Below are 26,113 nucleotides of genomic sequence, written 5' to 3'. Positions count from 1 at the left end.
GAAAAATTCGGAGTAGGTATTAAAATCCATGGAGAAGAAATAAAAACTTTGAGGTTCGCCGATGACATTGTAATTTTGTCAGAGACAGCAAAGGACTTGGAAGAGTAGTTGAACGGAATGGACAGTGTCTTGAAAGGAGGATATAAGATGAACATCAACAGAAGCAAAACGAGGATAATGAAATATAGTTGAATTAAATTGAGTGATGCTGAGGGAATTAGATTAGGAAATGAGACACTTAAAGTAGTAAAGGAGTTTTGCTATTTGGGGAACAAAATAACTGATGATGGTCAAAATAGAGAGGATATAAAATGTAGACTGGTAACGGCAAGGGAAGCGTTTCTGAAGAAGAGAAATTCGATGACATCGATCATAGATTTAAGAGTCAGCAAGTCGTTTCTGAAAGTATTTGTATGGAGCGTAGCCATGTATGGAAGTGAAACATGGACGATAAATAGTTTGGACAAGAAGAGAATAGAAGCTTTTGAAATGTGGTGCTACAGAAGAATGCTGAAGATTAGATGGGTAGATCACATAACTAATGATGAGATATTGAATAGAAGTAGGGGGAAGAAGAGTTTGTGGCACAACGCGACTAGAAGAAGGGATCCGTTGGTAGGACATGTTCTGAGGCATCAAGGGATCACCAATTTAGTATTGGAGGGCAGTGTGGAGGGAGACCAAGAGATGAATACACCAAATAGATTCAGAAGGATGTAGGTTGCAGTAGATACTGGGAGATGAAGAAACTTGCACAGGATAGAGTAGCATGGAGAGCTGCATCAAACCAGTCTCAGGACTGAAGACCACAACAACAACATGCACATTTGTTATGGACTATTGCTCTGTGGCTATTTCCCAATTATGTTCAGATGGTAGAAGAAGCCAATCAGATGTTTAATAGGATTATCATTCAGAGAGTTCTGCAGAAATCACTTTAAAAGTCTTAGTAGTATGACATTGCCGATCCTGTATATGAATATGACCTTTTAATATGTGTTATAGGAAATATATATAAATTGAACGTGGGATTTCATGTCATCTTGTTTGATTTACCTTTCTTAAGACTTTCTGTAGTCAATAATAACTATTAACAGCCTACTTGAGCATAAAATTTTCAGCAAGTTACCATAATCAGTTCGAACAATACTACTTAATAATGAAAGAGCATATTATAAAGTTGACTAAAATACAGTGAATTTTATTTAACTAAAGAATTCCTAGAAGCTAATGACTGTAATATACTTTTTTCCTAAGTGATAAAGATAATATTTAGGTCTTAAATAAGGTATTTACTTAATGTATATGTAACTGATTATGGAACAAGTTTGACGAATCCAGTTAAATGAAAAAAAAATACTGGGAGGCGAATAAATAGTCTATTCTACTCTTGAATTTAAAATATTTGGCGGAACATAAACAGAAACAACGTCCGCCATGTTGTCAAGTTTTCCATCAACCAAGATATTTGTCTAACACGATCTGTGTTTGACTTACAAGTCAAATAGCAGCGGTACATGATCAAATAGGTGGCAAAAATAGCAGGATGAGACATATTACTTGATCAACTTGATCGTGTAGAGGGACCTATAAAATCACTCTTACCGTTCGGTAGTGGGCTAAATAAGCGAACCAATTGTGCTGACGTTACGCTTGATGTGAACACATCGCCATTTGACGATAACGTCGCCTTCTGATGCCTTCACGTTTAGTGTGAATCTGGCTTCAAATGATTTTTAGCTTCTCTGTCAGACCAGCTGCCGTGACAGTCAATAGCCCATTTCGCTGGCTAGTACGTAGTTGGCGGCTGGAGGGAGGTGCAAGTTTTAGTTGCCTGTAGAATGGGAGCTCATGGAGTTCTTTGGTAATCTTGTGTCATTCGAAGTACCGTATCTTTCGTCAAAAATTGAGATGAAATTGTTCCTTGTTGTGTTGACTGTTGAATGTTGTTGACTGTGATCAGCTGTGTTACGTGGTGGGAGTTGTGTGTTGTGGAACAAAATGTGGGCTGATACGTTGTTGATTCTTTTCATATCGGTATGCACAGCATTGTTGGGAGAAGGTGAGAGTATTTAATGAAATTAATCTTCAGTTTTTTTCTATGGGAATAACACGTTTTCATTTTCCTAAACTTTCGAATTTTTAGTTAAAACTACACAACTGTAATTAGAGAATCACGTCTTTTTTGCCAGAGTGAATGGCATGGGAATAGGCATCCTGCGTTAGAAGTGTTAATTGAAGTGATTGATCGTCTTAACACTGTATGTTTACAGTGAACATGTGCTGTTATTTGCGGTAGTTCCCTTTTCAGTGCGTGTATTTTAACTCTAAGGTATCACACAATCTATATGCAAACACGAAAGTGTTTAAAAGAACTGTAAATAAAGGATCAGCTCTTTCTACATTTAATTTATATATTAGTATTTACTTATAAAAAGTGCGTATACTATCTGCATTTATCGCACGGTATCATTTAATAAATATAAGAGCATATTACAAACTTGGCCAAAATACAGCGAATTCTATTCAACTGAAGAATTTATAGAAACTGATAATTATAATACATGTTTTTCTCAAATAAGAAAGTCCTTTAGTTCTTAAATAAGCTATTTATTTTCTTTGGAGTTTTATGTATATATAATTGATTATTATGCAAAATTGACTCCACTGTAAACTTTAACGAAGTTAGTTTTATGAAAAAATACTGAAAAACGTTCCAGAGAAAGGGTCAATCCATATGAAGTGGTCCAGTGATGGTTGCTTGACCATTTTTAAATATTTAAATTTTTAATATGTGATTGCCCCATATTTGAGAAGTTCAAAACAGTTTTTTTTAACGCACTGACTGCCATGGTATATTTGGGTTACCGACTCCTTGGAGCTATTTTACTTTTTTTCAAATATCCTGCTTTAGTTTGCTCCAAGCAAACTTGTTAACTGCAGATAAAGTGAAAATATGGCATTTTAGTACCTTTTTTTAATTTTTTTTGTGTGAGTTGCATATGATTCCGATGGCCACAGAGTAAAGGTACCAAGTGTGTCATTTGCTATCTTGCTAATAATTTTAGGCTTGTACTCCTGTCAGGTTTTCATTCCACAGCATTATTTGTGTACCGTTCCATTATTGCATTCCTGCATTGTTGCTACAGTCTTTATTCAGTGTTGTTTGCTCTATAACAAATTGATATAGTAGCAGAAGAAAATGTCTCGTAGAAGTTACGAAGATGAACAAAGGCATGTACAGCAGCCTTTAGATGAAGTTATGGGCATAAGTGATGAAGATTCTATGTCTTTATTTGGTGATAGCTCAAACGAATTTTTACCAGAGGAGACCGGAAGCGAAACCGGAACCTCTGATGATGGAATCACATGAGTGAAGTAGGAAGAAGAGTTTTATGTTCACATTTAGTCAAAGAACCGAACTTCACAGCTGTTATAACCAGGCAACAAAGCACCTCTAACCATGTTAGTGCCATAACTACTGCAGTTGATTCAGGTTCAATTGAAGTAAGTGTGATATGATGAAGTTCTGAAGATGAGGACGACACACTTAGAACAAATTCTAATGAGATTGTCTGTGGGCCAGTTACGGGTAAAAATATGAAAAACTTTACATTTATTCATTCCAGTTCTGGTGTAAATGCTTCTGTTGCACTAACTCTCAAAGGCAAGACACCATACGATTTCTTCAAATATTTTGTACCTGATGAAATTCTACAATACGTGACTCAACAAACTGGTTTGTACGAAAAACAAGTCTTAGAAAGTCATTCAGTAACTGTTACTTCACGACTGAAAAAGCGGACTGATGTCAGGAAAACTGAAATTGAACAATTTTTAGGATTTTTGTTATGGATGTCACTAAATGTAAAACTGAGGATTCCAAATTATTGGTCAAGAAATATGCTCTATCACGACAGTGTAAAAAATGTTATGTCACACATTCGTTTTGAACTGCTTTTACGTATATGGCATTTTTCCGATAACAACCAGTGCCCATTGGTAAACCGCTTATCAAAAATTCAGCCTCTTATTGATAAATTACTTCAGTGATTTCAAAGTGTAGTTGTGCCGGAGAAACAACTTTGCATTGACCAAACACTTGTGCCATTTCGAGGGCGGCTAAATTTCATTCAGTATATAAAGAATAAGGGCCATAAATTCGGAATTAAATTGTTCAAACTCTGTCTAAAGGATGGCTACACCTGGAATATGAAAGTTTACTGTGGGAAGAATGCGAATCCTGGTGTTCCTCTTGCCACTTCTGTTGTTATGAGCCTTATGAGTGGATTACTCAATGAGGACAGAATCTTATATACAGACAATTTTTGCACAAGTGTTCATCTAGCACACCAGCTTCTTGAACAATCAACACATTTAGTTGGTACCCTTAAGATAAAACAGAAAACTGAATCCTCAAGGTGTTGTACAGGCAAATCTGAAGAAGGGGGAACACAAAGCAAAGGAAAGTACTACAGGTGTAGTAGTACTGAAATGGAAAGATAAGAGGTATGTTGTGATGCTGAGTACTGTTCATGGAGAAGAAGAAGCAGAATTTCAAACCAGGAAGGAAAACAGTGATAATTGACTATAATCAGTCAAAGCCTTTTATAGACCTTTCTGCCCAAATTAAGTCGTATTTGCATTGTCTAAGGCAGGGTGTGACATGGTACAGGAAGCTTGCAATTGAATTGTTGACAGGGTCAGCACTGGTAAATGCTCATGTGACTTACCGATACATCAACAACAAGAAGATCACAATCACAGAATTCAAAGAGGAAGTGACTTTGAGACTACTCCATTCAGAAGACGCCGATGAGCCATTGTGCACTTGTGAACATGGGAGCAGCCATACGTAGGTGTACAGTGTGCTACGAAAAAATGAAAAATGAATTTGGACAAGAGCAAGATGTCAAGAAATGGAAAGAAACTTCATGGAAATCTAAGAATTGTGATTCATATTTTTGTGTAGAGTGTTTTTTCATAAAGCACAGTGCATACAGGTGTTAGGGAAACAAAGTGGAATGACCCAAATTTTTCAGTTTCATTGTTGTTACAATTAGAGTTGAAGAATGTCAATAAAACTGTATGTGATTTGCAATTACAATCTACTGTGTATTATGTCAAATTAAATAATAAACAAATAATGAAAAGAAGAAAAGTCCAATACAATTAAGCCATGAGAGTTATATATAACTCACAAATTCAAATGTCAATAACTACTCTTGAGCTCTTGGCCATAAACATGATTTGTTACTGGTGCCATAACCTGCTATAACTCGGAGTCACAGCGTGCTCCTGTGAGTTACAACTACACCACGGAGCTTTAAATGGAAAAGTGTCCATGAGTTGTATTTACTTCACATGGCCCCTAAGAGAACATTTCCTGTGATTTATATTTAACTCACATGGCAGACAAAGAGTTAAATAATTTATCTTGCATCTTTTCTGGATGGTGACCATTTTTATATGTAGGCGCGTGACTATTTTTGAGTCTGGAGACATTAGCGAAAATTTGAATATCTCTGCACTGGAATAAGTTACAACATTGCAATTGACATGACTGATTTTAGAAAAGTGCCCACTACAACATTGTCTAGTACACAAAATAACTGAAATTCAAAAATAACCAGTCAAAATGACCTCCAAAGTTTGGTATCCAAATTTTCAAAAATTCACTTTTTAGTCCCAAAAATAACAAACAAGGAGTGATTTACAAGAGTCTATTTTTTCCTATAGTTGGATATCATACACTACTAGCTTCATATAGAGCAAGAAGACTTGCAAATGTTTCTTTAATTTTTTATGAATTTTTGAAAATTTTCATTTTATGTAAAGTTTGGGGTTAGTTATCTCAGGTGGAACTGAATATAAAAATATGATTTTTGCACAGTTTGTACACCTATATGATAGCAATGTACTGTAAAAATTTCAACATTGATATGTAACTGTGAAAGAGATATGAATTTTTGAAAATGAGGAAATAATTCACGTTACTCTACAACTGATCTTATGTCTGTTGCCTATTTAAATGGTTTATTGTTTCATTGTAATAAAATTTAATTGTGGCATATATTTAGTTAACACTATCACTGGATTCTCAGTGACACACTCCGTATGTGTTTACATCATCAAAATGTCAAACTGATGATTGCGGGTGCAAAACTCAGTGAGCTTAACTACAAAGAGTTACTAGATTTCATGGTCTGTACACTAACAGTAATGACTGCATGATGAGTTTGTGTAATAAATGCCCTGGTAAGGAAACCGTTATTGAATTGTTTCACGAATGTGATGAGGAAATGCCAGACAGTATTACCTTCAAACAGTGGGTCACAACTGACAGGGCACAAATGATAACAGTGGTTAAATCTCAGGAAGAGTACTTGTAATCTTTAATTGATAACTTACAAAAACTCGAAAGTCACCACTATGTTTCTAAAATACAAAGTGAGTTTTTTTAAGGACAAAAAAGCACAACTTCATGAAGCTGGATGCATAGTGCTAGCTGATTTTGCAGAAAATTTTACATTTGTGATTCAGGACGCAATACAGGGGTACAGGGTTAATGACCAGGCAACAGTGTATCCATTTATTATCTACTTTAAAAATGAGAAAGATGAAGTTTTCAGTTTTTCAATTTGCATTCTAAGTAACTACTTATAGCACAACACATTGGGTGTACACGTGTTTCAAAAGTATGTAATAGGTTACATAAAAGAAAAATTTCCCGAGGTTGAGAAGCTGATATACTTTTCAGATGGAAGTGGTAGTCCATATAAGAACAAAAAGAATTTTTCAAGTCTGTGCAACCTCAAAATAGACTTTGTGTTGGAGGCTGAATGGCACTTTTTTGCATCTTGTCATGGTAAAAATGCATTTGATGGAGCAGGAGGAACAACAAAACGTGAAGTAAAGCCAGCCTACAAAGACCAACCACAGACCATATTCTCACAGTACAGGACAAGTATGTCTTTTGCAAGGATAGTATTAAAGGCTTTACCTATGTCTGATCAAGAAAGAAGAAGTGGTTTTGCATATGAAAACAATACTTCGAACCAGATTTGAAAACTGTATAGCACTAAAAGGAACAAGGCATTTCCACAAATTCCTTGACATTGCAGAAAACTTAATTTGATGCTATGTAACATCAGAAACCGAAATTTATGAGGATCATTGTGTCAGTAAAATTACATCGGTCTTTAATGTTGAATGGCATAGCTATTTAATCACTACCTATGAGACCCATTTGTTGCAGAATCTTAGAACACATTCTGATCTCAAACATAATGAGGTATCGTGAACAGAATGACCTCCTGTATGCAGGCAGCATGGATACTGAGAACATCAATCACGTTGAACCCATTTTCCACTTTTCTCGCATGAAATAACTGAAAGCCTTGGATCAAGGCAGCCAGTTAGGTGCAGTATTTCTCAGTCTCCGACAAGCATTTGACTCAGTACCACATCTATGCTTATTATCAAAAGTACTTTTGTGTGGGGTATCAAGTGAAATTTGTGATTGGATTGAGTGTTTTTTGGTAGGAAGTATGCAGTAAGTTATCTCGGATGGAGAGTCATCAACAGATGTAGAAGCAGCTTGGGGCATGCCTCAGAGGAGTGCATTGAGATCTTTACAGTTCATGTTGTATGTTAATGACCTTATGGACAGTTTTTAAAAGAACTTAATACTTTTTGTACAGGATGCAGGGATCTATAATGAAATGCTGTCTGAAAGAAGCTGGTATTAATAATTACTTAATACTATTTTAGATGATTCAGTTATTTGTAATGAAATACTGTTCAAAAAAAGTTGCTTAAATGTTCAGTTAGATCTTGATAATACCTCAATGTAATGCAAAGATTGTCAACTTGATTTAGACATTCAGAAATACAAAATTATGCACTTCATGAAACAAAAAGTGTAGTATTTGTAACTAAATTATCAGTGAGTAACAGTTGGAATCAGTCAACTCATACAAATATCTAGGTGTAACAATACGTAGGCATATGACAAACAATCTCAAAGGCTCAGTCGTAGGGAAAGCAAATGGTGAACTACAATTTATTGGTATAACACTAGGAAAGTGCAATCAGCCTACAAAGGAGGCTGCATACAAAACACTCATGCGACCCATTCTAGAATACTGCTCACGTATTGTAGGACGTGTACCAAATAGACTTAAATAGATACAAAAAAAGGGCAGCACAAGTGGTCGTAGATTTTTTCAGCCCATGGGAAAATGTCACGAAGATGAAGAAGAACTTAACTAGCAGACGCTTGAAGTAAGATTCAAACTATCCCATGAAAACCTACTTAGCAAGTTTGTAGACCCAACTTTAAGGGATGAATCTAGGAGTGTACTATAACACCCCTCCCAATCCCACCTGGTCCCCCCCCCCCCCTGCCCTGGCGCCCCCCCCCCCCTCCTATGCTGGTGTTGCAGAGAAAAGATTAGACTAATTAAGTATGCGTTTAAGCACTCAGTCTTTCCACGTGCCATATGTAAATGGAATTGGAAAAAGCCATAATGACCAGTACACTTGCTGTGCTGTGCACTTCTCAGTCATGTACCGATTGTAGAGGTAGACAGTACTTAAAATGGATTTGTTTGCGTTTGTAGTTTTTAATGTGTGTAGTAGAAACAGCTTTTTGCTAGACTATAAATCTTAGGTGATCCCTCAGAGCAAGTCCTTAAAAACTGACACACGCATTTGGCACTTCTTGCTTGGTGAATTCTGATGTTTGTTATTAAATATAAATAATATCTTACTTATTACAGCTTTTTTACTTTTATTAATTGCCATACAAATGTTATGAAGCTGTTTTGCTGTTTTGTTACGCAACAAAAGAAAGTTGTGTAGATTGTGTTTACTGAAATTCAGTACAATAGTCACAGCTAAATGATATCTTTTTTTAGGTCTTACATGGCTAATGGTATACAGAACAGAAAAATATCAGAAACTAAAAGCTGAAGTAGAGAGACAGAGTAAAAGATGTAAGTATATGTAGCATTTAGAATCTGATTGAAACTATTTATAGATGTATAGGTCTATATATCTAGTGAAGTTATCTGTGTGAAACTTTATGTAAGTAATATTAAAATCTAAGTCTAATACAACAGGTAAAGGTGTAGAGATGAATTGTTTGTGTGTCCATAATCTCCTGTATAAAGTATACAAACACTGTAAGACATAGCTAAAGTCTAAATTATGGCCAGCGGTAGTCACGACGGTGCTTATCTATTCATAGGTTGGTAGCACATCAGTTTTGCGTAGTCACTGGGATGAGTCTTTGACATAACCAACGAGAGACGAGAACAGAGGCAATGTACTGCTAGCACCAAAATTGGTGTTTGCTGCTTTTCATTGTATTAATGTGTTTCAAGAGAAACATTAATGGCAGCGAGAGCTGTATAGTGGAATCATCTGTTAGTGCATATCTCATGAATTAATTGCAGAGACATTAAAATGTGTCAAATGTGGTATGAAGTGCCTCTTAAAGATCCAAAGCTTTGTGTGAATGGAATCATCTGGAAGTGCAGCAAAAGCTTTTGCTTGGAGCAAGTGGTCAATGTTTTTTAATTCAATCATGGGGAAAGTAGGTGGATCAATGTTTATTAATAATGAGTTGCATGTTTGATATATTAATAAACATTCATCCACCTACCATCACCCATTATTTAATGAAAAAAAAATGATCCACCTAACTCCTCCCATGATTCAATAAAAAAACATACATCCCTTACTCAGTATGCTCATACAGATTGATTGCAGAGAAATGTTTTACTGCTTTTTCGAATATATCATGAGTTGCAACACTGTCCTTGGTTTGCAGATGCAGATAGTAGTACAGTTTAAGTAGCTGTTACTCAAAAGGAGCAGTTATAATCCTCATTTACAGCAATGTTTCACCCTTTCTTCTGAATCTATTACTTCAAAACATGTCATCTGCCCGCTGCTCTCTCATTGGCTGCATAATGCAAACAGCTGATACACCTTCATTTGTTCCCATAATACTTCACGTCAAGCGCTGATAACATTCTTGCATGAAACACGAGTATGACATTCTCCCTATTGTAAACTTTCACCATAAGACCCATGTTTAACATTGGTAAGTGTCAGTTTGTCAGTTATTTGTTTTAAATTATAATATGCAGGCCAAATATGAGGGCACTGGACTACACTAACTTTTGTTATGTTATAAGCAACATAGCCACTCATGAAATGTGAGTAAATAAAATCAATCACTTTGGTAAAGTAACTTATTTTTTACACCACCTGCAATGCTATAGTTAATCAGAGATAGGTTCTACAAAGCAGTTATACTTGTTAAGTTCGCTTAAAAAATGTGATTTCGACACCTACGTCCATTTTATCAATGCCAACTCAGTGGAACAGGATTCTTACTTTCTTGAAAGTACTGGAGAATAAGATAAAGCTTTGTCAGCTTTGAGCAGTTGCGCTATTAAGGCAAATATTGTTCAGTCGTATGTAACCGCTATGGTGCTTGGCTTTATAAAACCATGGGCTAGAGTGTGGGAGTTGATCCTACTAGCTGTGGTAACAGACTGATCTGGAGCATAGCCTGAGCTCTTAGTCGGGTTGGAAGGTGATAGTTTAGGCGTGAGTTGACCAAGCCAGTGAATATGAAAAAAAAGGCTGCAGTAAGACTGAGCTGTAGCATAGACTGCTGTCTGTGTCCATGCCATATTTCACACATACGTTTCATCATAAAAACAAAAACTCCAAGATAAATTCAGAATAGGTATATTAGATAATGGCCTATTACTAACAATGAAAAAGGATCCACTATGTAACTTTTATCCAATCATGTATACTTGATAGCCCAGTCATGTGTACTTGAACTATCATTGTTTGTTTTAGTTGGGATTGTTCTAGGTATTAAAAACTGAAACCTTGAAAACATCAAACTGTACTGTGAAAACGAGGGTTTTCAGCTGAGACGCAGTGTATATAAATGAAATAGTCCTGATGTATAACTTACAATTAAACAAATAATACGCCTAAAACATATGCTAGGCCTGGGGCCATGCTACAGGTTAGTCGCCACAATCTCCATTTAAAAAGTATGCTTTTTGTAATGGCACTTTGATTGCCTCCTTTATCAGTGCACAACCAAACCATCACCGCCTAACATCTCACCTAATCCCAACAGATCAATTTGTTAAAAAAAAGTTTTATCATCATTGGTCAAAGGAGAGTGGGTGTACATGGAACTTCACTACAGTCTGAATCATGATTAAGACTGTTCAATGTAAGTTAATGAATTCCTTATTCTGTGCAGTAAATGGTGGTAAATATATCATCTGCAAATTAATGGAAAAGTGTAAATAAATTAATGTAATGACACATGTTTGTTTAATTTCAGTGGAGAAACGAAAAGAGGCACATGGTGACTCTTTTGATAAACAACACAAGAAGAAAATAGAAAGAGAAGAAGAGAAATTGAAGAACAATAATAGAGATCTGTCATTAGTGAAAATGAAATCAGTTTTTGCAATTGGTTTTGCCTTCACTGCTCTTTTGAGCATGTTTAATAGTATGTAAGTATCTTACATAAGAAATTTCAAATGCCTAAAATGTTTAAAGCATTCTGTAAGTCATACATCTCCGAACTTTTCATTCAGCTTTGATGGAAGAGTTGTTGCAAGATTACCTTTTGTTCCAATTTCTTGGATCCAAGGACTGTCTCACAGGAATCTGCCTGGAGATGATTACACAGAATGTTCCTTTATATTCTTGTACATTCTTTGTACAATGTCTATTAGACAGGTAAGTTTGCTATAACAAAATTATCTTTTCTACAATAGAACTTTATTACTGTAGTTTGAATGGAGTTTTATATGCTTCAGTTGATAATAGTTGTGACGTAATCGCCAGTATGTCTTATTTGTGTATGGTATAATTTCTTCCTTCACATGTAGACCTCTGTCTAAGACATTCAACAGTTTACACACAAAAGAATAACACTGTAACACCTTTGTCACATCATCTAAATTAAAATTGTAATTTGACATTTGTTATGGTGATAAACAGATGTTATTTATTATGAGCAGGTTTTCAGCATATCTGACTGTCATCAGGTAATAACTCACCTCCGCTACAAGAAACAAATAAATATTAGTGGGACAGCTGCAGTTGGCTATATGCATGGTGAATGATGGGAAGTAATCATGATGAATCATTAGTCTCTTGTCAGTAGTCAGTCAGAATGCTCATTCATAAGTTCCTGTGGTTCTTAAATAAAGTTAGCTGGGATGTTCCTCTATTAGGTGAAACTTTAACCACATTGTGAGACTTTTCACCAAAATCAGAAATAACGCAAACAAATATGTTATTGCAATGATGAACTTACACCTCAGGCTAAGCTACATGTTGTCTATTATAGCAATCATGTTTTCCTGGTGAGATTTGTTGGCTTTGCCAAGTCACAACAGAATTGTCACAGTCCTTTCTAACTTCGGCCTCAGGCGTCACTACAGGCCAGTTTGTCAGTGCATCTAGTTTGCTTCTATTCACATTTATTGGCTTTGCCAGCTCACTATCAAATTATCACATTCCAACCTAATTTAGGCCTTGGTCTACACTACAGTTCATTCTGACAGCATATTTGCTTTTCTTCTTGCTTTCCATATCAAAAACAAATTTAATTAGTTTGTACCTTCTGTCGAAGGAAATTGTTAGATTCATCGATTCTGATTGGCTACCTCATACTACCATCTTATTGGCTGTGACCAAAAGAAACAGATTGCCAACAGAGCATGTAGTGGAAGAGCCTGGTACACCATAATTGCACTTTAGCTGAAAATAATTTTCTTTGGTTTCTAAAAGAAGCTGCAGGTTCAACAGGTCAACATTATTACAAAAAGTTTGGGGTGAAACATCAGAATGTTGTAGCTTCTCAAGGAACAAATAAGTACAAATTTTACTCATGTGTCAGCTGCTAGCTTGCCTTGACATTGGAAGGGAGGCATTCAGCCATAATATTTGAAGAGAATTATTGATTCCTAGAATGTTAGAACTTTTTACAGCAAAATGTCTTTGATCTTCGGATGTAATCTTGTGCTAATTACAATTAATGGCAAGTTTACACAAGTGAAACTGTGGTTAATGTTGAACTAGTAATAGTGATTCATTCCAGAAATTTTTTGCCTGGCCCTCAATGAAGCAGCTGAAGGTGGCTCATCACCACCTGAGGTTTTCCGTCTCATTGCACCTTGTACGTACAATCTACAGCATGTGCTGTATCTCATACTTTAGCAAGCATAAAATTATTTATTTTTGTAGTGTGAGTTTCAGTGCAAAATATTCACAACAAACCCAGTTAACACTGCAGAACACTATTGATGTATTAATTGGGTGCAGGTTGCGAGTGAGGAACACCCAATTTGTCATCATATTGAAATTTACCTGAAGGCTTTGAGTATGAGGGTTGTTAAAAATGTATTTATTGACTTTAGTTTTCTTGAAGTGCTAGTATTATTGATGAGATTATACATATGGAATTTTGCAAATTTGAAACTAACAAGTGTCACGATCAATAGAAAATAGTGTGTTTGCTGGAGAAACATTGTTTGCTTTAATTTTGATAGAGGCAGCTGGAACTATTTGTGCTGTGTATGCAAAGAGTACCATTGTTTAAATCAAGCCAAAAAGTGGTTTTCTCGTTGGTAGTTTTGATGTGAGTGATTCTCTGCATTCAGGAAGACTTAAGGGAGATCAGTGTGCTTTGAATAAGACCATTTAAATTTTCAGTCTGTTATGACCATTTAAATTTTCAGTCTGTTATGACCATATCAGTGTACTCAGTAATTGGCAGGTGTGAACTGTGACCATTTATCACCTGTGTCCACTCAGTAGCCCCGATCCGAAAGTTAGGTGTATGGGTACTGCCATACCTGCATTTTTGCTTCTGAAGAACAAGTGTTCCTACCCAGTGTCATTATTGATGATGAGCTATGGTGCATTTAAGTTAACTTCAACAGAAAAAATCAATTTCTGAGCCTCAGCAGAAATCATCTCTCCATGCAGAGACCAGTGTACACCCGCAACAGACGTTGTTATGCATCTCGTGGCACAAAGATGATAATGAGTACTAGAAATTGCTTCCCAGAGGTGTGATAGTCACAACTGAGATTTGTTGTCAGCATCTAGCACATTTTGTAGTTACAATTTAAGAAACACAACCAAGAAGATGGTATCAAGTGTTGCTGCTGCACAATCATGCCAACCTACTCTCTGCTGATTTGACAAAGTAAGCTGTCCTGGAGTTTGAAGCAATTTATTTTGATTAAATAAAAAGAAACTTGGAAAATAACCTGCTCAAAGCTTTATGAATTAGCAAGACATTATACACTTTTGACATTGACACAGACTGAGGTTAACTGTTACATGGGTCACCAGATCTGAAGATACTTATGAAAATTAACTGGAACTGATCTTAACATCTGCATTTGCACAAAGCAGGCCATTTGACAGTGTGTGTGGTGGAGGGTACTTCTGGTACCACATTTTCTTCTCCCTCTTCCTTTCATGTTTCATTAATGAATGACATTGGGAACAGTGATTGTAGATAAACCTTATTATGATCTCTAATTTGCAACTTTCTTTTTATTTCGTCGTGGTCGTTTTACGAAATACATATGGGAGGAAATTTTGCTGACTCCTCTTGCATTTTCAACAGCAAACCTGTCTGATGTGCAGTGCCTCTCTTGCAGAATCTGTCACTGTTTTAGTTTGCTGAGCATCCCTGTAATGCTCTTGTGCAGACTAAAAAATCTGGTGGCAAAATGTGCTGCTCTTCCTTCGATCTTTTGTACACCTTCTATTAATCCTAATCTGGAAAAGTGTCCCGGACTGATGAGAAAAACACTAGAACCAGCAAACAAGTGCTTTGTAAGCCACTTCTTTTATTAATGAATTATATTTCCTTAAGATTTTCCCAGTGAGTCTGAGCCCAACTGTTTATGTGGTGTTTCCAAAGGGTGCTCTGGATGGTTATTCCTAGGTATTTTACAGTAGTTACGGTTTATAATGATTTATCATCAGTAGTGCAACTGAACAATAGTAGATCTGTTTGCCTATTTACTCACAGTGCATTACATTCATTTATATTCAGAGTCAACTGCCAGTCCTTGCACCAGTTGTCGATCCTCTACAGGTCATCTTGTTTTCCTCATCTTGTGGCATTGTGACCGTCCTAAAGAAACAGCGTCATCTGCAAATGGCCTTATGGAGTTTTAAGCATTATCTGTTGGACCATTAATATAAACTGTAAACAGTAATGGCTCTATATCATTGCATAGGGATACTACCAAAATTACCTTTATATTTACTGATTTTATTCAGTTAAGAATGACGTTGAGTTCTGTCTGCAAGGAGGTCCTAACTTCAATCACAAATTTAGTCTGATACACAGTAAACTTGTGCTTTGTTCGCTATATGGCAGCGTGGCAATGTGGAACTGTGTTGAATGCCTTCTGAATGTCAAGGAACATTTGATCAACCTAGACACCTTTGTCTACAGTGTTTAGGATCTCTTGCACAAGCAGAGTGAGCTTAATTTTGCGAGATCTCTGTTCGTGGAATCCTTGCTGACTTTTACAGAAGAGATTTTTGTTCTACAGAAATGTTGTAATAAAGAGAAATAACCTTTATGATCTAGGTGGTGAAAAATCTGTTTAAAAATTATAAGAATCATGGGCCTTAAGACACTGTCACAGCTTAGAAATTGTAAATTCGTATGTCGACTTCTGCTTTCCTTTAAGTTACGAATAACAAATGGACTACACTGTATACTGCTCCAGTAATTCTTTGATTCACCATTGAAACAGACAACAAAAGGGAGAAAAAAAGGAATGTATGAATGGTCTTGCATGATTGTCAGTTTAAAATGCCTTCAGAAATACAGTAGGGATACCGAACTCTCAGCATAGAAAATATATTTAATTCTGCATGACAAAATGAGTTGTAATGTAATACATGAATAGGAGTCAGAGGGTAGCATAGACTGCTCCAAATATCTTGGTGAACTTACTGATGAATGTTTGAACTGGAAGAAATGATTTCTTGTGGCTCCTCGACAAGCTAAGTTCAGAAACTTGGTCCTTTTTCGTAATTGTCTGTTTGGGAAAATCAACAGTTCATGTGTTTATGAGATCTTCATTCATTAATACCATATGTCATAATTTTTGTGAATAGTTAATTACTTCTGTAAAGGGTATTGACTGGCCAAATACAAACTGTGAAAATGCACTGCCCTGCAGAACTTAAAGGAAGAGATTGGTTAAGTAATACAACACATTAATAACTTAGTGGAAATGAATGAAAGTGTGAGAGCTGTTGCCAGAGGTCTACCAGTCGTGCACATAAATCTGGATGTCACATGGCATCTAGTCAAAGTTACGATAGTGCCATGTGGGGCTGGCCCCATGACATTAGGCAACTGAATGAATGAGAAAAGACAATGTGCGACAATCTTCAAGCATGTATGGCACTGTGGTAGTGTTCTTTGTAACAGCGTGGCCCAGAGACAACATTTGTACGAGTTCACATGGGGAGGAATCAATGGGAAACTGGAAGAAGGGCGAAGTGTGATGAGTACAGCTCAGGAGTGTGGTATTGCTGACAGCATTGTTTCACATGCATGGGGAGGATTCCAAACCACAGGCACTGCTGCTCAAAGAAGAGGAGGTGGTCAACTGCAGTCAACCAAGCAGTAGATGACTGCTACATTGTGCAGTATGCAAGAAGGGATCCACATTAAACAGTGGATGCAGTTGCTGTCACATTTAACAGGATTGCAAGGCATGCAATCCACTGTGCACATTGAGTACATGAGAGTGACGTTTTTGTCTAATAACCAGTTTGTGGTGTTCCATTGACACCTGCACATTGGTGGCACCGATTTCAAAGGTGTCAAGAGCATATAAGAGATTGTCTGAAAAGAAAATCACATGGGAGTTGGAATTTGGTGATTTTTTATATTTATGGTACGTGAAGTTCAGCACTCAAACATGAATCTCGCAAGGCAGTTGTCTTTCAAAAATTCCTGAGAAAATCGATTTTGAAGTTTTCTGAGAGTTTGGCGTGAAGTGGTCGCTCAGGCAGAACGTTTGCCTGCCACATAAGCGGTCCAAGTTCAATTTCTGACTGTGATGAATTTTTAAACAAAGGTGCATGTTCCACAAAAATTTCTGTGAAGCTTGAAATGTATAAAGACAAAGAAGTTCAATTTGTAATGTTTTTTTTTAAAACAATCTATAAAAGATTGGGAATTAAGAATTTATATTTAGAATGTAAACTTGATTGTTAGAGCCATATGTAATCATAAATAAGAAATGCATTTTTCATAAAAATTACAATTAGATATGTGTTAATATATATTCGAAGAATTTTATATTTAAATGATGAAGGTATTTGAAATGAGTGGAGAGAGGGGGGGGGGGGGGGGAAATAATGACCAAAACAAGACTGGAACCTACAGTTTCTAGTCTCGCGTTTTCATCTTTATGTATTATATGCTTCACGGAAATTCCCATAGAACATTTACCTTTGTTTAAAAATTCACATTGGCTAAGAATCGAACCTAGGCCGCCAACATGGTAGGTGAGCATTCTACTGCAGCACCACATTGCCTGTCAAAATGCCAACAGTACTTTATAATATTAAAGACACTCAGAAAACTTTAAAGTCAATTTTATTTAGAATTTTTGAGAGTTGCATCAAACTGCTTTGGGAAACAGAAACTTGAATTTTGGACTTCACTTACCATAAATATAAAAAAATCACAAAGGTCCAGTTGCCGTGTGGTCTCCTTGTGAGTAATGATTCTTGATGAGGCCTCAAATAGCGAGAGGGGGAACACGTAGTTAACCCAGGAACATTGTCAGACATGATCTTTTGGTGGTCTAAGTGTTATTTTGTAGGGATGCACAGTGTTGCATGGGCCTACTGACTTCCAAATCTTTTAACATGGTACACTTACTGGTCGATGTTGTTGTGACACTGTAACTGCTTCCCCACATGCATCTTTTCAGTGGTGCATTTGGCTCTGAATTCAGTTTTATGAGTAACATCGGGTGACTGCATCGTACAGCACAGGTGGAGGAGCTCTTGGAATGAGAGGACATTAGTAAATGAACTGGCCTGTCTGTTACGCTAATTTAAATTACATCACGCACTTGTGGGATGCATTGGGGAGACTTATTGCAGCGCATCAATGTCTACATGCTCCAGTGACCATCCAGTAGTTGTCGACTATGCTGGTGGAGGAATGAACACACCACCACAAGAACACCTTACCAGCCTTGTGACCAGCATGGAAGCATGTTGCAAAGCATGCATTGCCATCTGTGGTGATCGCGCGCCCTATGAAGAACCATATCCCACCATTTGTATTGTCCAGTGGACCATTGTAAATCACTGTGACTTAAGTGTAATTATTGTCTTTGAATAAAAGTATCATTTCTATTCATCTTATTGCATATTTCTTTCAGTTACCTTCTGTACTATACCGTAGCAGTTTTTTCTATGTACGGTGTTAATTTTGTCAAGTTATGTTCCTTGCAAGTGACACATCCAAGTGTTGCATACCAGTGTTTGTTTTTACCTGTAATCCGTTTGTGCGTTTGACAGTCACAAAGGACATTTTTAATCTAACAGGAAGTCATTTCTGTGAACAGCTCCTTTTATGCCATAGACCATACTAAATTAAGCACTGGTAGAATATGCAGAAAAGAAGAGAAATGTTTTTGTTTTATCTGTGGCTCTCTTGTACCGTGAATAATGATATAGTATAATGTTGTTGATTTTTTTAAATTAAATTTAAGTCACTTTGCTATTTTGCAGTGTGTAAATTTCCAGCATGCAGAAAAATAACTTATGGAAACCAATTGTGCATATTCTACTATTGTGCTCTACCACTCTGTGACACTAACTGAGAGCCTATTGCTGAAAGACAAATTTCTCATAAGCATCAAGGGAATTATGCATTCTACCAATTCAGTGAGGCTGTAATCTTGCTTCTTGTCTCCTCTTATCCCTCCAGTTCATACTTTCACACTCTGTGGGAAATAGAAGTATTACCAGTGTCTGACTACTCTCATAGGGAGATGAATTCCAGAAAGTAAAATGCCGTAGTGAAACTCAGCAAAATAGTTGTTCTAGAAGTGACAGAAAAAATCAGATTGCTTAGGATTTAACCCCAAACCTTTTTGTTTGGATTCTGAACTCAGTTTTTACAGGCTTAAATTCCTGGCTCAGGTAGGGGTTTCATACAATTTCCCTGAAACACTTACGAAACATTCCACAGGAACATGCTCCGTCCTTTTCAGTCTCAGCTATTTCTATAATTACCGAAGTGTTGCCTGACTTCTCTCTGTATTTCGTTTCTTCCTTTGATACCCAGTGAATAGAAAATAGTTCGAGACTTTAAACTGGCTCTGATAATATATCTACATCTGTACTCCACAAGTCCTTGGGAGGAAGGCACATTATGCTAAATTTACTGATTCTGTTTGTAGTTAGGGGAAAATTTGTCTATATGCCACATTATGTGATCTAATCTCTCTCAGCCTTAATTTAAAGAGTTATATTATGGATATAGTAGAATTGCTATAGTCTTCCTTGAATAGTGGTTCTGTGATATCTTGTCTTTTAAAGATGCCCATTCAGGTGATCACCATTTACACCTTCATAGGGGCTGTACTTGTTTGTTAAGATTGTAGCAGCGAATCCTTGAAAATTCCCTGTTGCCATGCCTGCAGGACTAGAACAACAAACATTGGCATAGTCATCTGGAATTGGTTGCACTAGCATATAGTGTGTGATTTCCTTACGGATGTAGCACACATATCCCCAAATAAAACCTAAATCGTAAATCGCCACATCTATTACTTATTTCACATGTTTGTCTCATTTAATATCATGTTGTAGTATTATCCCTAGATATTTAAATATTATAGGCTCAAAATATTTAACACTAATGTTGTGATATAGTACTATAAGGTTATTTTTCCATTCTGTACATGAATTGAAGGTTTTGTCATTTTTTTTAAATTTTTCCATGTGATTGTCTAACATTGGTATTTTCCAATTGAGTGACCATATCTGATAAATTGTTTGCTTGTGTAGGGAACATTAGTGGTCTTATTAAACTTCTTCGGAGCAACACTTGTTGCTTGTGTTTGTGTTGAACATTTGCTGCTCTATACAACATTCTTGATTCTGTCAGTCAAAATTCACTGAAACAGTTGGATATTTGTGAATCTGTTGTAATTAGTGGTAGTGTGGTACAGTTTCAAACACCAGTCAAAAATGTAGACATGCTGAGTCTGCCTGGTCTTCTGTGTTTACTGTTGTCCAGATATTTTATGTTAATAAAGCATTAACGTGAAACAAAATAAAACAGTGGAAAATCCAGGATGGAATAATGACAATATAATGACAAGGATAGTTGCTATTCACCATAGAGTGGAGATTCAGAGAGGGGCATAACAAAAAGACTGTGAAATGAAGCTTTCGGCTAAACCGACCTTCATCATAATTAGACAAAACACACACACACACACACACACACACACACACACACCAGGCCTTGGCAGCATGAGACTGTGGTCATATGTGTGTGAGTTGTATTTGTATTTGTGTGTGTGTGTGTGTGTGTGTGTGTGTGTGTGTGTGTGTGTGTGTTGTCTAATTCTGATGAAGGCTGTTTGGCTGAAAGCTTTGTTTGACACCTTTTTATTGTGCTCATAGTGCAACTCGGCAACTCTGCTATGTGGTGAGTAGCAACTGTCTATTCTTTTCATAATATTGTCAAGCTGTAATGTGAGTTACTTTTCCTGAAGGCATGATTATTCTTTGGAAGGAGCTGTTTTATGAGTGACATAATGTTATGGCTTTGAGTGTCTGTAAGCTAGATTACAATTCTCAGTATCTTGTGAGAGTCTGTTCACTGTTCAATAATGCCTCCGTACAGAGAGTGGTTATCTTGGGTATTCTATTCCTTATGTCCTGCTCAGATTTTACATTATTGTAATAACTTAACCGAAATGATTTGTCACAAATTCAATACGTACTTTATGGCAACAGCTCATTTTAGTCTGAAATATATCGTACAGGGCATCAGTGTTACAATTGATTGCAGCTGCAATTGTTTGCTGCGTTCATTTCTGCATCCTATGGAATTTGTACACATGTTGTTCACTTTCAGAAGTCATGAAAAGTAGGACATATTGTTGTTGAAGAAATGGTACATAAGATGATCATTTTACTGAGAATGAAATTGTTGTTCACATGTATGTAGTGTATGGAAGGTTTTAGAGTGATTGATAGCTGTCAGCCATTGCATCAATTGTTGATCACCTGCAGGCTTTCCTGAATTTTGCTTCAGCCTTCTGGGTTATGCAACTGTCCTCTAGACAACAGCATTGCTTACAAACATCCTCACAGAGCTTCCAGCTCTAGTTACGTGTTCTTTCATTCTTCTACAGTATTGGGGAATTAACATCTTCATTTTACCTTGTTTGATGTATGAGGTCTGTTCAAAAAATTCCATAACATTCGTAATTTTGTGCCAGTGGAGTGTTGGAGCGAAATTCGGTTGACATGTGCAACTGCGTTTCATATGCAACTGCTGGAAGTTTCATTGTTGTATATCTGTTAGTTATTGTAAAATGCTATATTAAGTAGTATGTTGTGTTGCACAGTTTGCGAATTTCGAAATGGCAGAGTTAGAGGAGCAATGTGTCTGTATTAAATTTTCTGTGAAACCTTTACAGAGGCACACCAAATGATTCAGGTAGCCTACAGTGGTGAGTGCTTAAGGCATACTCAGTGGTACAAGTGGTTCACCCAGTTTGAAAATGGCCGGACAGAAATTAAAGGTTACCCTCGTTCAGAATGCCCTTCGTCATCTACCGACAATGCTCATGTCAGAAACATCAATGAAATTGTGCATACCAATTGAGGACTGACGGTCTCTGAGAGATTGCAGAAGAATGTAACATTTCAGTAGGTTCATGTCCTGAAATCCTGACACGGCATCTTGGAATGCGTTGTGTTACCGCCAAGTTCGTCCGACAGCTCACGGGTCAAGACCAGAAAGACCTTCACCTTGTAATCTGTGAAGAGCTTTTGGATCACACAAACGAGAACAAGATGTTCCTTAAGAGAATCATAACTGTTGATGAGACATGGGTCTACAGTTATGATGTTGAGACCAAGGTTCAGTCTTCACAATGGGTCATGAAAGATTCTCCAAGGGCAAAAAAAAGCTTGTCAGGTCAGGTCAAATGTCAAAGTCATGTTGATAGTTTTCTTTGACTTTGAAGGATTAGTACATCACGAATTCATGCCACAGTAACAAACTGTTACTAATGCTACTATCGGGACATGTTGCGACATCTGAGAGAATACGTGAGAAGGAAATGGCCTGAAATGTGGTGAGACAATTCATGACTCTCGCATCGCAATAACGCACCCGCACATTCATCCCTGTTGGTTGTTGGTGCAAGACTATCGCTTAAAAAAAAAAAAAAAAAAAAAAAAAAAAAACACACACACACAGTGCTGCCTCATCCTCCGTGTTCTCCAGAGATTGCCCCTGTGGACTTTATTTCCAACGTTGACAACCCCATTGAAATGAAATGGTGAAGATATGCAATGGTAGTGCAGACAGGGCTTCACACAATCTGGCAAGAGGCATACTAAGACTGCTTCTGGAAATGGAAACATTATTGAGAGCAATGTATCAATTGTGGAGGAGAGTATTTCGAAGGAGACTATGCACTATAAGTAAAAGGTAAGCGTAGAAAAATTTTGTGGACAAAGTTCCGGATTTTTTTGAACAGATCTTGTATGTGGTATTCTTGAGATGTGTTTTGATTGTAAAGAATTCAAAATTCAATGTTACTTAGGTAATAGCAGGTGCAGTGAATCAAGTATGTCAGCTGATTGGAATCCAGAAAATTAGAAAATGCAATTGTGTGTATTGCTTCTTCAATGGTGATAAGTAGAAAATGTACCCATCCCTGTCGTTGTTGTGTGAATCATATTCACAGAAATTGTCTATGAATGGTGTCAGACTAGTGTTTCTTAAATTATTGTTCACAGTCTTCAACCTAACCTACTCAAGTGGTAGCTGGATGTTTCTGATAGCTTAAAAGCAAGCTTTCCTGAATGGTAGCAGTTACTTGGTGCCACTTCTGTTTTATAACGAATGGTTTTATTTGTATCCGCTGCTTTGTATACACTGCTTATGTGACAATATTATGAAAAGGAAAGTTACTACTCACCATATAGTGGAGATGCTGAGTCTCAAATAGGCCCAACAAAAAGACTGTCAACAAATAAGCTTTCGGCCAGCAGGGTCTTTGTCAAAAAGGCGACACACACACACACACACACACACACACACACACACACACACACACACACATATGCAAACACACTCTCACACATGACTGCAGTCTCTGGCAACTGAAGCCACACACACTTGGTGTGGCTTCAGTTGCCAGAGACGGCAGTGGTGTGTGTGTGTGTGTTGTCTATTTTTGATGAAGGCCTTGCTGTCCAAAAGCTTATTTGTTGACAGTCTTTTTGTTGTGCCTTTCTACAACTTAGCATCTCCCATCTCCGCTATATGGTGAGTAGCAACTTACTTTTTATAATGTTGTTACATTCCATCATGGATTTTTCATTGTTTAAGTTATGTAACAATATGATGTCACTATTTTCACAGCCTTGGCTGCTGCAGGAGACTCAAATTGATATTTACAGGTGGTTTTTATTGCTGTGGGAACAAGAAAGAACAACACAGTTAGATCAGAGCTATAGGATAGATGAGGAAGAGTTTAGATGCGAAATTACTCAAGAGATTTAGTTTTCACCATGCTGTGAGCTGGTTCATTGTAATTATGAAGCAGCATCCCATCCATATTTGATTTTTATACACTTGTAGAGGTATTCAGAGAGATCGTGCACACCATCTCTGTGTGCACACACACACACTCTATGTTGTGGTTTGCTGGGAGAATTTCTTCTGAGAATAGCCATGTTTCAGCTTTGTTTCATCACAATTTATAATATTAAATACTGCTTTTGATTGGAACTGCATATTCATAGCATTTACTGACAGAATTCAATGTGGAAACTTCTCCGTCCAAGTGTTTAAAGATGCAGTATCTAACAACTTCAGAAATATTTAACCTGAATTTTCTCAAGCAACATCTTAAAAAAAGGGACAGGAAAAAAATCGTTTTATTTTATGGCCAAATACAATTTTTTTGACAAAATTGGTGCTATTTTTGTTAGAATCATTTATTTTTGCAAATTAGTTAACACTTTTGCCAAATTTGTTGTTATTTGATTGCCAAATGTGGTGTAGTTTTTGCCAAATCCTGTCTTTTTATTGCCACATTTGGTATCATTTTCAGCCAAACTCAGATAAGGATGTCTTGTCATGCTCACCACTAACAAAACTGCAATTTTCCCAATTAATTGGCAGATTAAAAGTTTGGAAGGTAGGAGACGAGGTACTGGCTGAAGTAAAGCTGTGAGGACGGTGCGTGAGTCGTGCTTGGGTAGCTCAGTTGGTAGAGCACTTGCCCGCGAAAGGCAAAGGTCCCGAGTTCGAGTTACAGTCGGGCACACAGTTTTAATCTGCCAGGAAGTTTCATATCAGCGCACACTCCGCTGCAGAGTGAAAATCTCATTCTGGAAACATCCCCCAGGCTGTGGCTAAGCCATGTCTCCGCAGTATCCTTTCTTTCAGGAGTGCTAGTTCTGCAAGGTTCGCAGGAGTTCTTCTGTAAAGTTTGGAAGGTAGGAGACGAGATACTGGCAGAAGTAAAGCTGTGAGGACTGGGCGTGAATCGTGCTTCGGTAGCTCAGATGGTAGAGCACGCGCCTGCGCCCGCGAAAGGCAAAGGTCCCGAGTTCAAGTTTCGGTGGGGCACACAGATTTAATCTGCCAGGAAGTTTCAGTTTAAGATATACTCAATCCTCAGTCTTGAGAGGATTAGAAGTCAAAATGCAGTTTTAACATTCAGTTACTATCAATTATGAATAATAGTGAACTACTGTCCTCAGATTTATAACATTTGCATACAGCAGAATTAAAAATTTCGCAATACATCATGAAATTGCAAATTTAACGTTATTTTGCTCAACATTGCCAATTTCGCGTTATTGTTCACAGAATTTTCCTGTCCTTATCTCTAAATCACTCGTGAATCAAGAACGGCTGCCAACATGAATAACTTAGAAGCAGGTATCCTTGGAGGAGTGAAGCAACTTAAATCACTTTATAGAAGCAAGTCTTTTGGTCTAGACTGTATACCAATAAGTTTCCCTTCAGAGTATGCTGGTGCAATAGCTCCATGCTTAACTATCATATACTACCCTCTAACGAAAGATCTGTGCTCAAAGACTAGAAAGTTGCACAGGTCACACCAGTATTCAAGAAAGGTAAATTACAAGCCCATATAATTAACATCAACGTAACGTACACTCCTGGAAATGGAAAAAAGAACACATTGACACCGGTGTGTCAGACCCACCATACTTGCTCCGGACACTGCGAGAGGGCTGTACAAGCAATGATCACACGCACGGCCCAGCGGACACACCAGGAACCGCGGTGTTGGCCGTCGAATGGCGCTAGCTGCGCAGCATTTGTGCACCGCCGCCGTCAGTGTCAGCCAGTTTGCCGTGGCATACGGAGCTCCATCGCAGTCTTTAACACTGGTAGCATGCTGCGACAGCGTGGACGTGAACCTTATGTGCAGTTGACGGACTTTGAGCGAGGGCGTATAGTGGGCATGCGGGAGGCCGGGTGGACGTACCGCCGAATTGCTCAACACGTGGGGCGTGAGGTCTCCACAGTACATCGATGTTGTCGCCAGTGGTCGGCGGAAGGTGCACGTGCCCGTCGACCTGGGACCGGACCGCAGCGACGCACGGATGCACGCCAAGACCGTAGGATCCTACGCAGTGCCATAGGGGACCGCACCGCCACTTCCCAGCAAATTAGGGACACTGTTGCTCGGCGAGGACCATTCGCAACCGTCTCCATGAAGCTGGGTTA

At 37.5% G+C, this 26,113-nt stretch overlaps 1 protein-coding gene across 1 annotated transcript in view; it reads left to right on the top strand.

Moving 5' to 3' along the window:
• Positions 1 to 1,882: 1,882 nt before the first annotated feature.
• LOC126187601 (calcium load-activated calcium channel) overlaps positions 1,883 to 26,113 on the top strand; it is a 31,405-nt gene continuing 7,174 nt past the window's right edge. Inside the window, exons 1-4 of the mRNA XM_049928789.1 lie at positions 1,883 to 2,062; positions 8,922 to 8,999; positions 11,393 to 11,567; positions 11,652 to 11,796. Coding sequence (XP_049784746.1) covers positions 2,002 to 2,062; positions 8,922 to 8,999; positions 11,393 to 11,567; positions 11,652 to 11,796 — 459 coding nt within the window. The 5' untranslated portion in view covers positions 1,883 to 2,001. The remainder of the gene's footprint in view (positions 2,063 to 8,921; positions 9,000 to 11,392; positions 11,568 to 11,651; positions 11,797 to 26,113) is intronic.

Source organism: Schistocerca cancellata, chromosome 5 (assembly GCF_023864275.1).
Source record: "Schistocerca cancellata isolate TAMUIC-IGC-003103 chromosome 5, iqSchCanc2.1, whole genome shotgun sequence".
Taxonomy (NCBI): domain Eukaryota; kingdom Metazoa; phylum Arthropoda; class Insecta; order Orthoptera; family Acrididae; genus Schistocerca; species Schistocerca cancellata.
This window is presented reverse-complemented; position numbering and strand designations above follow the sequence as displayed.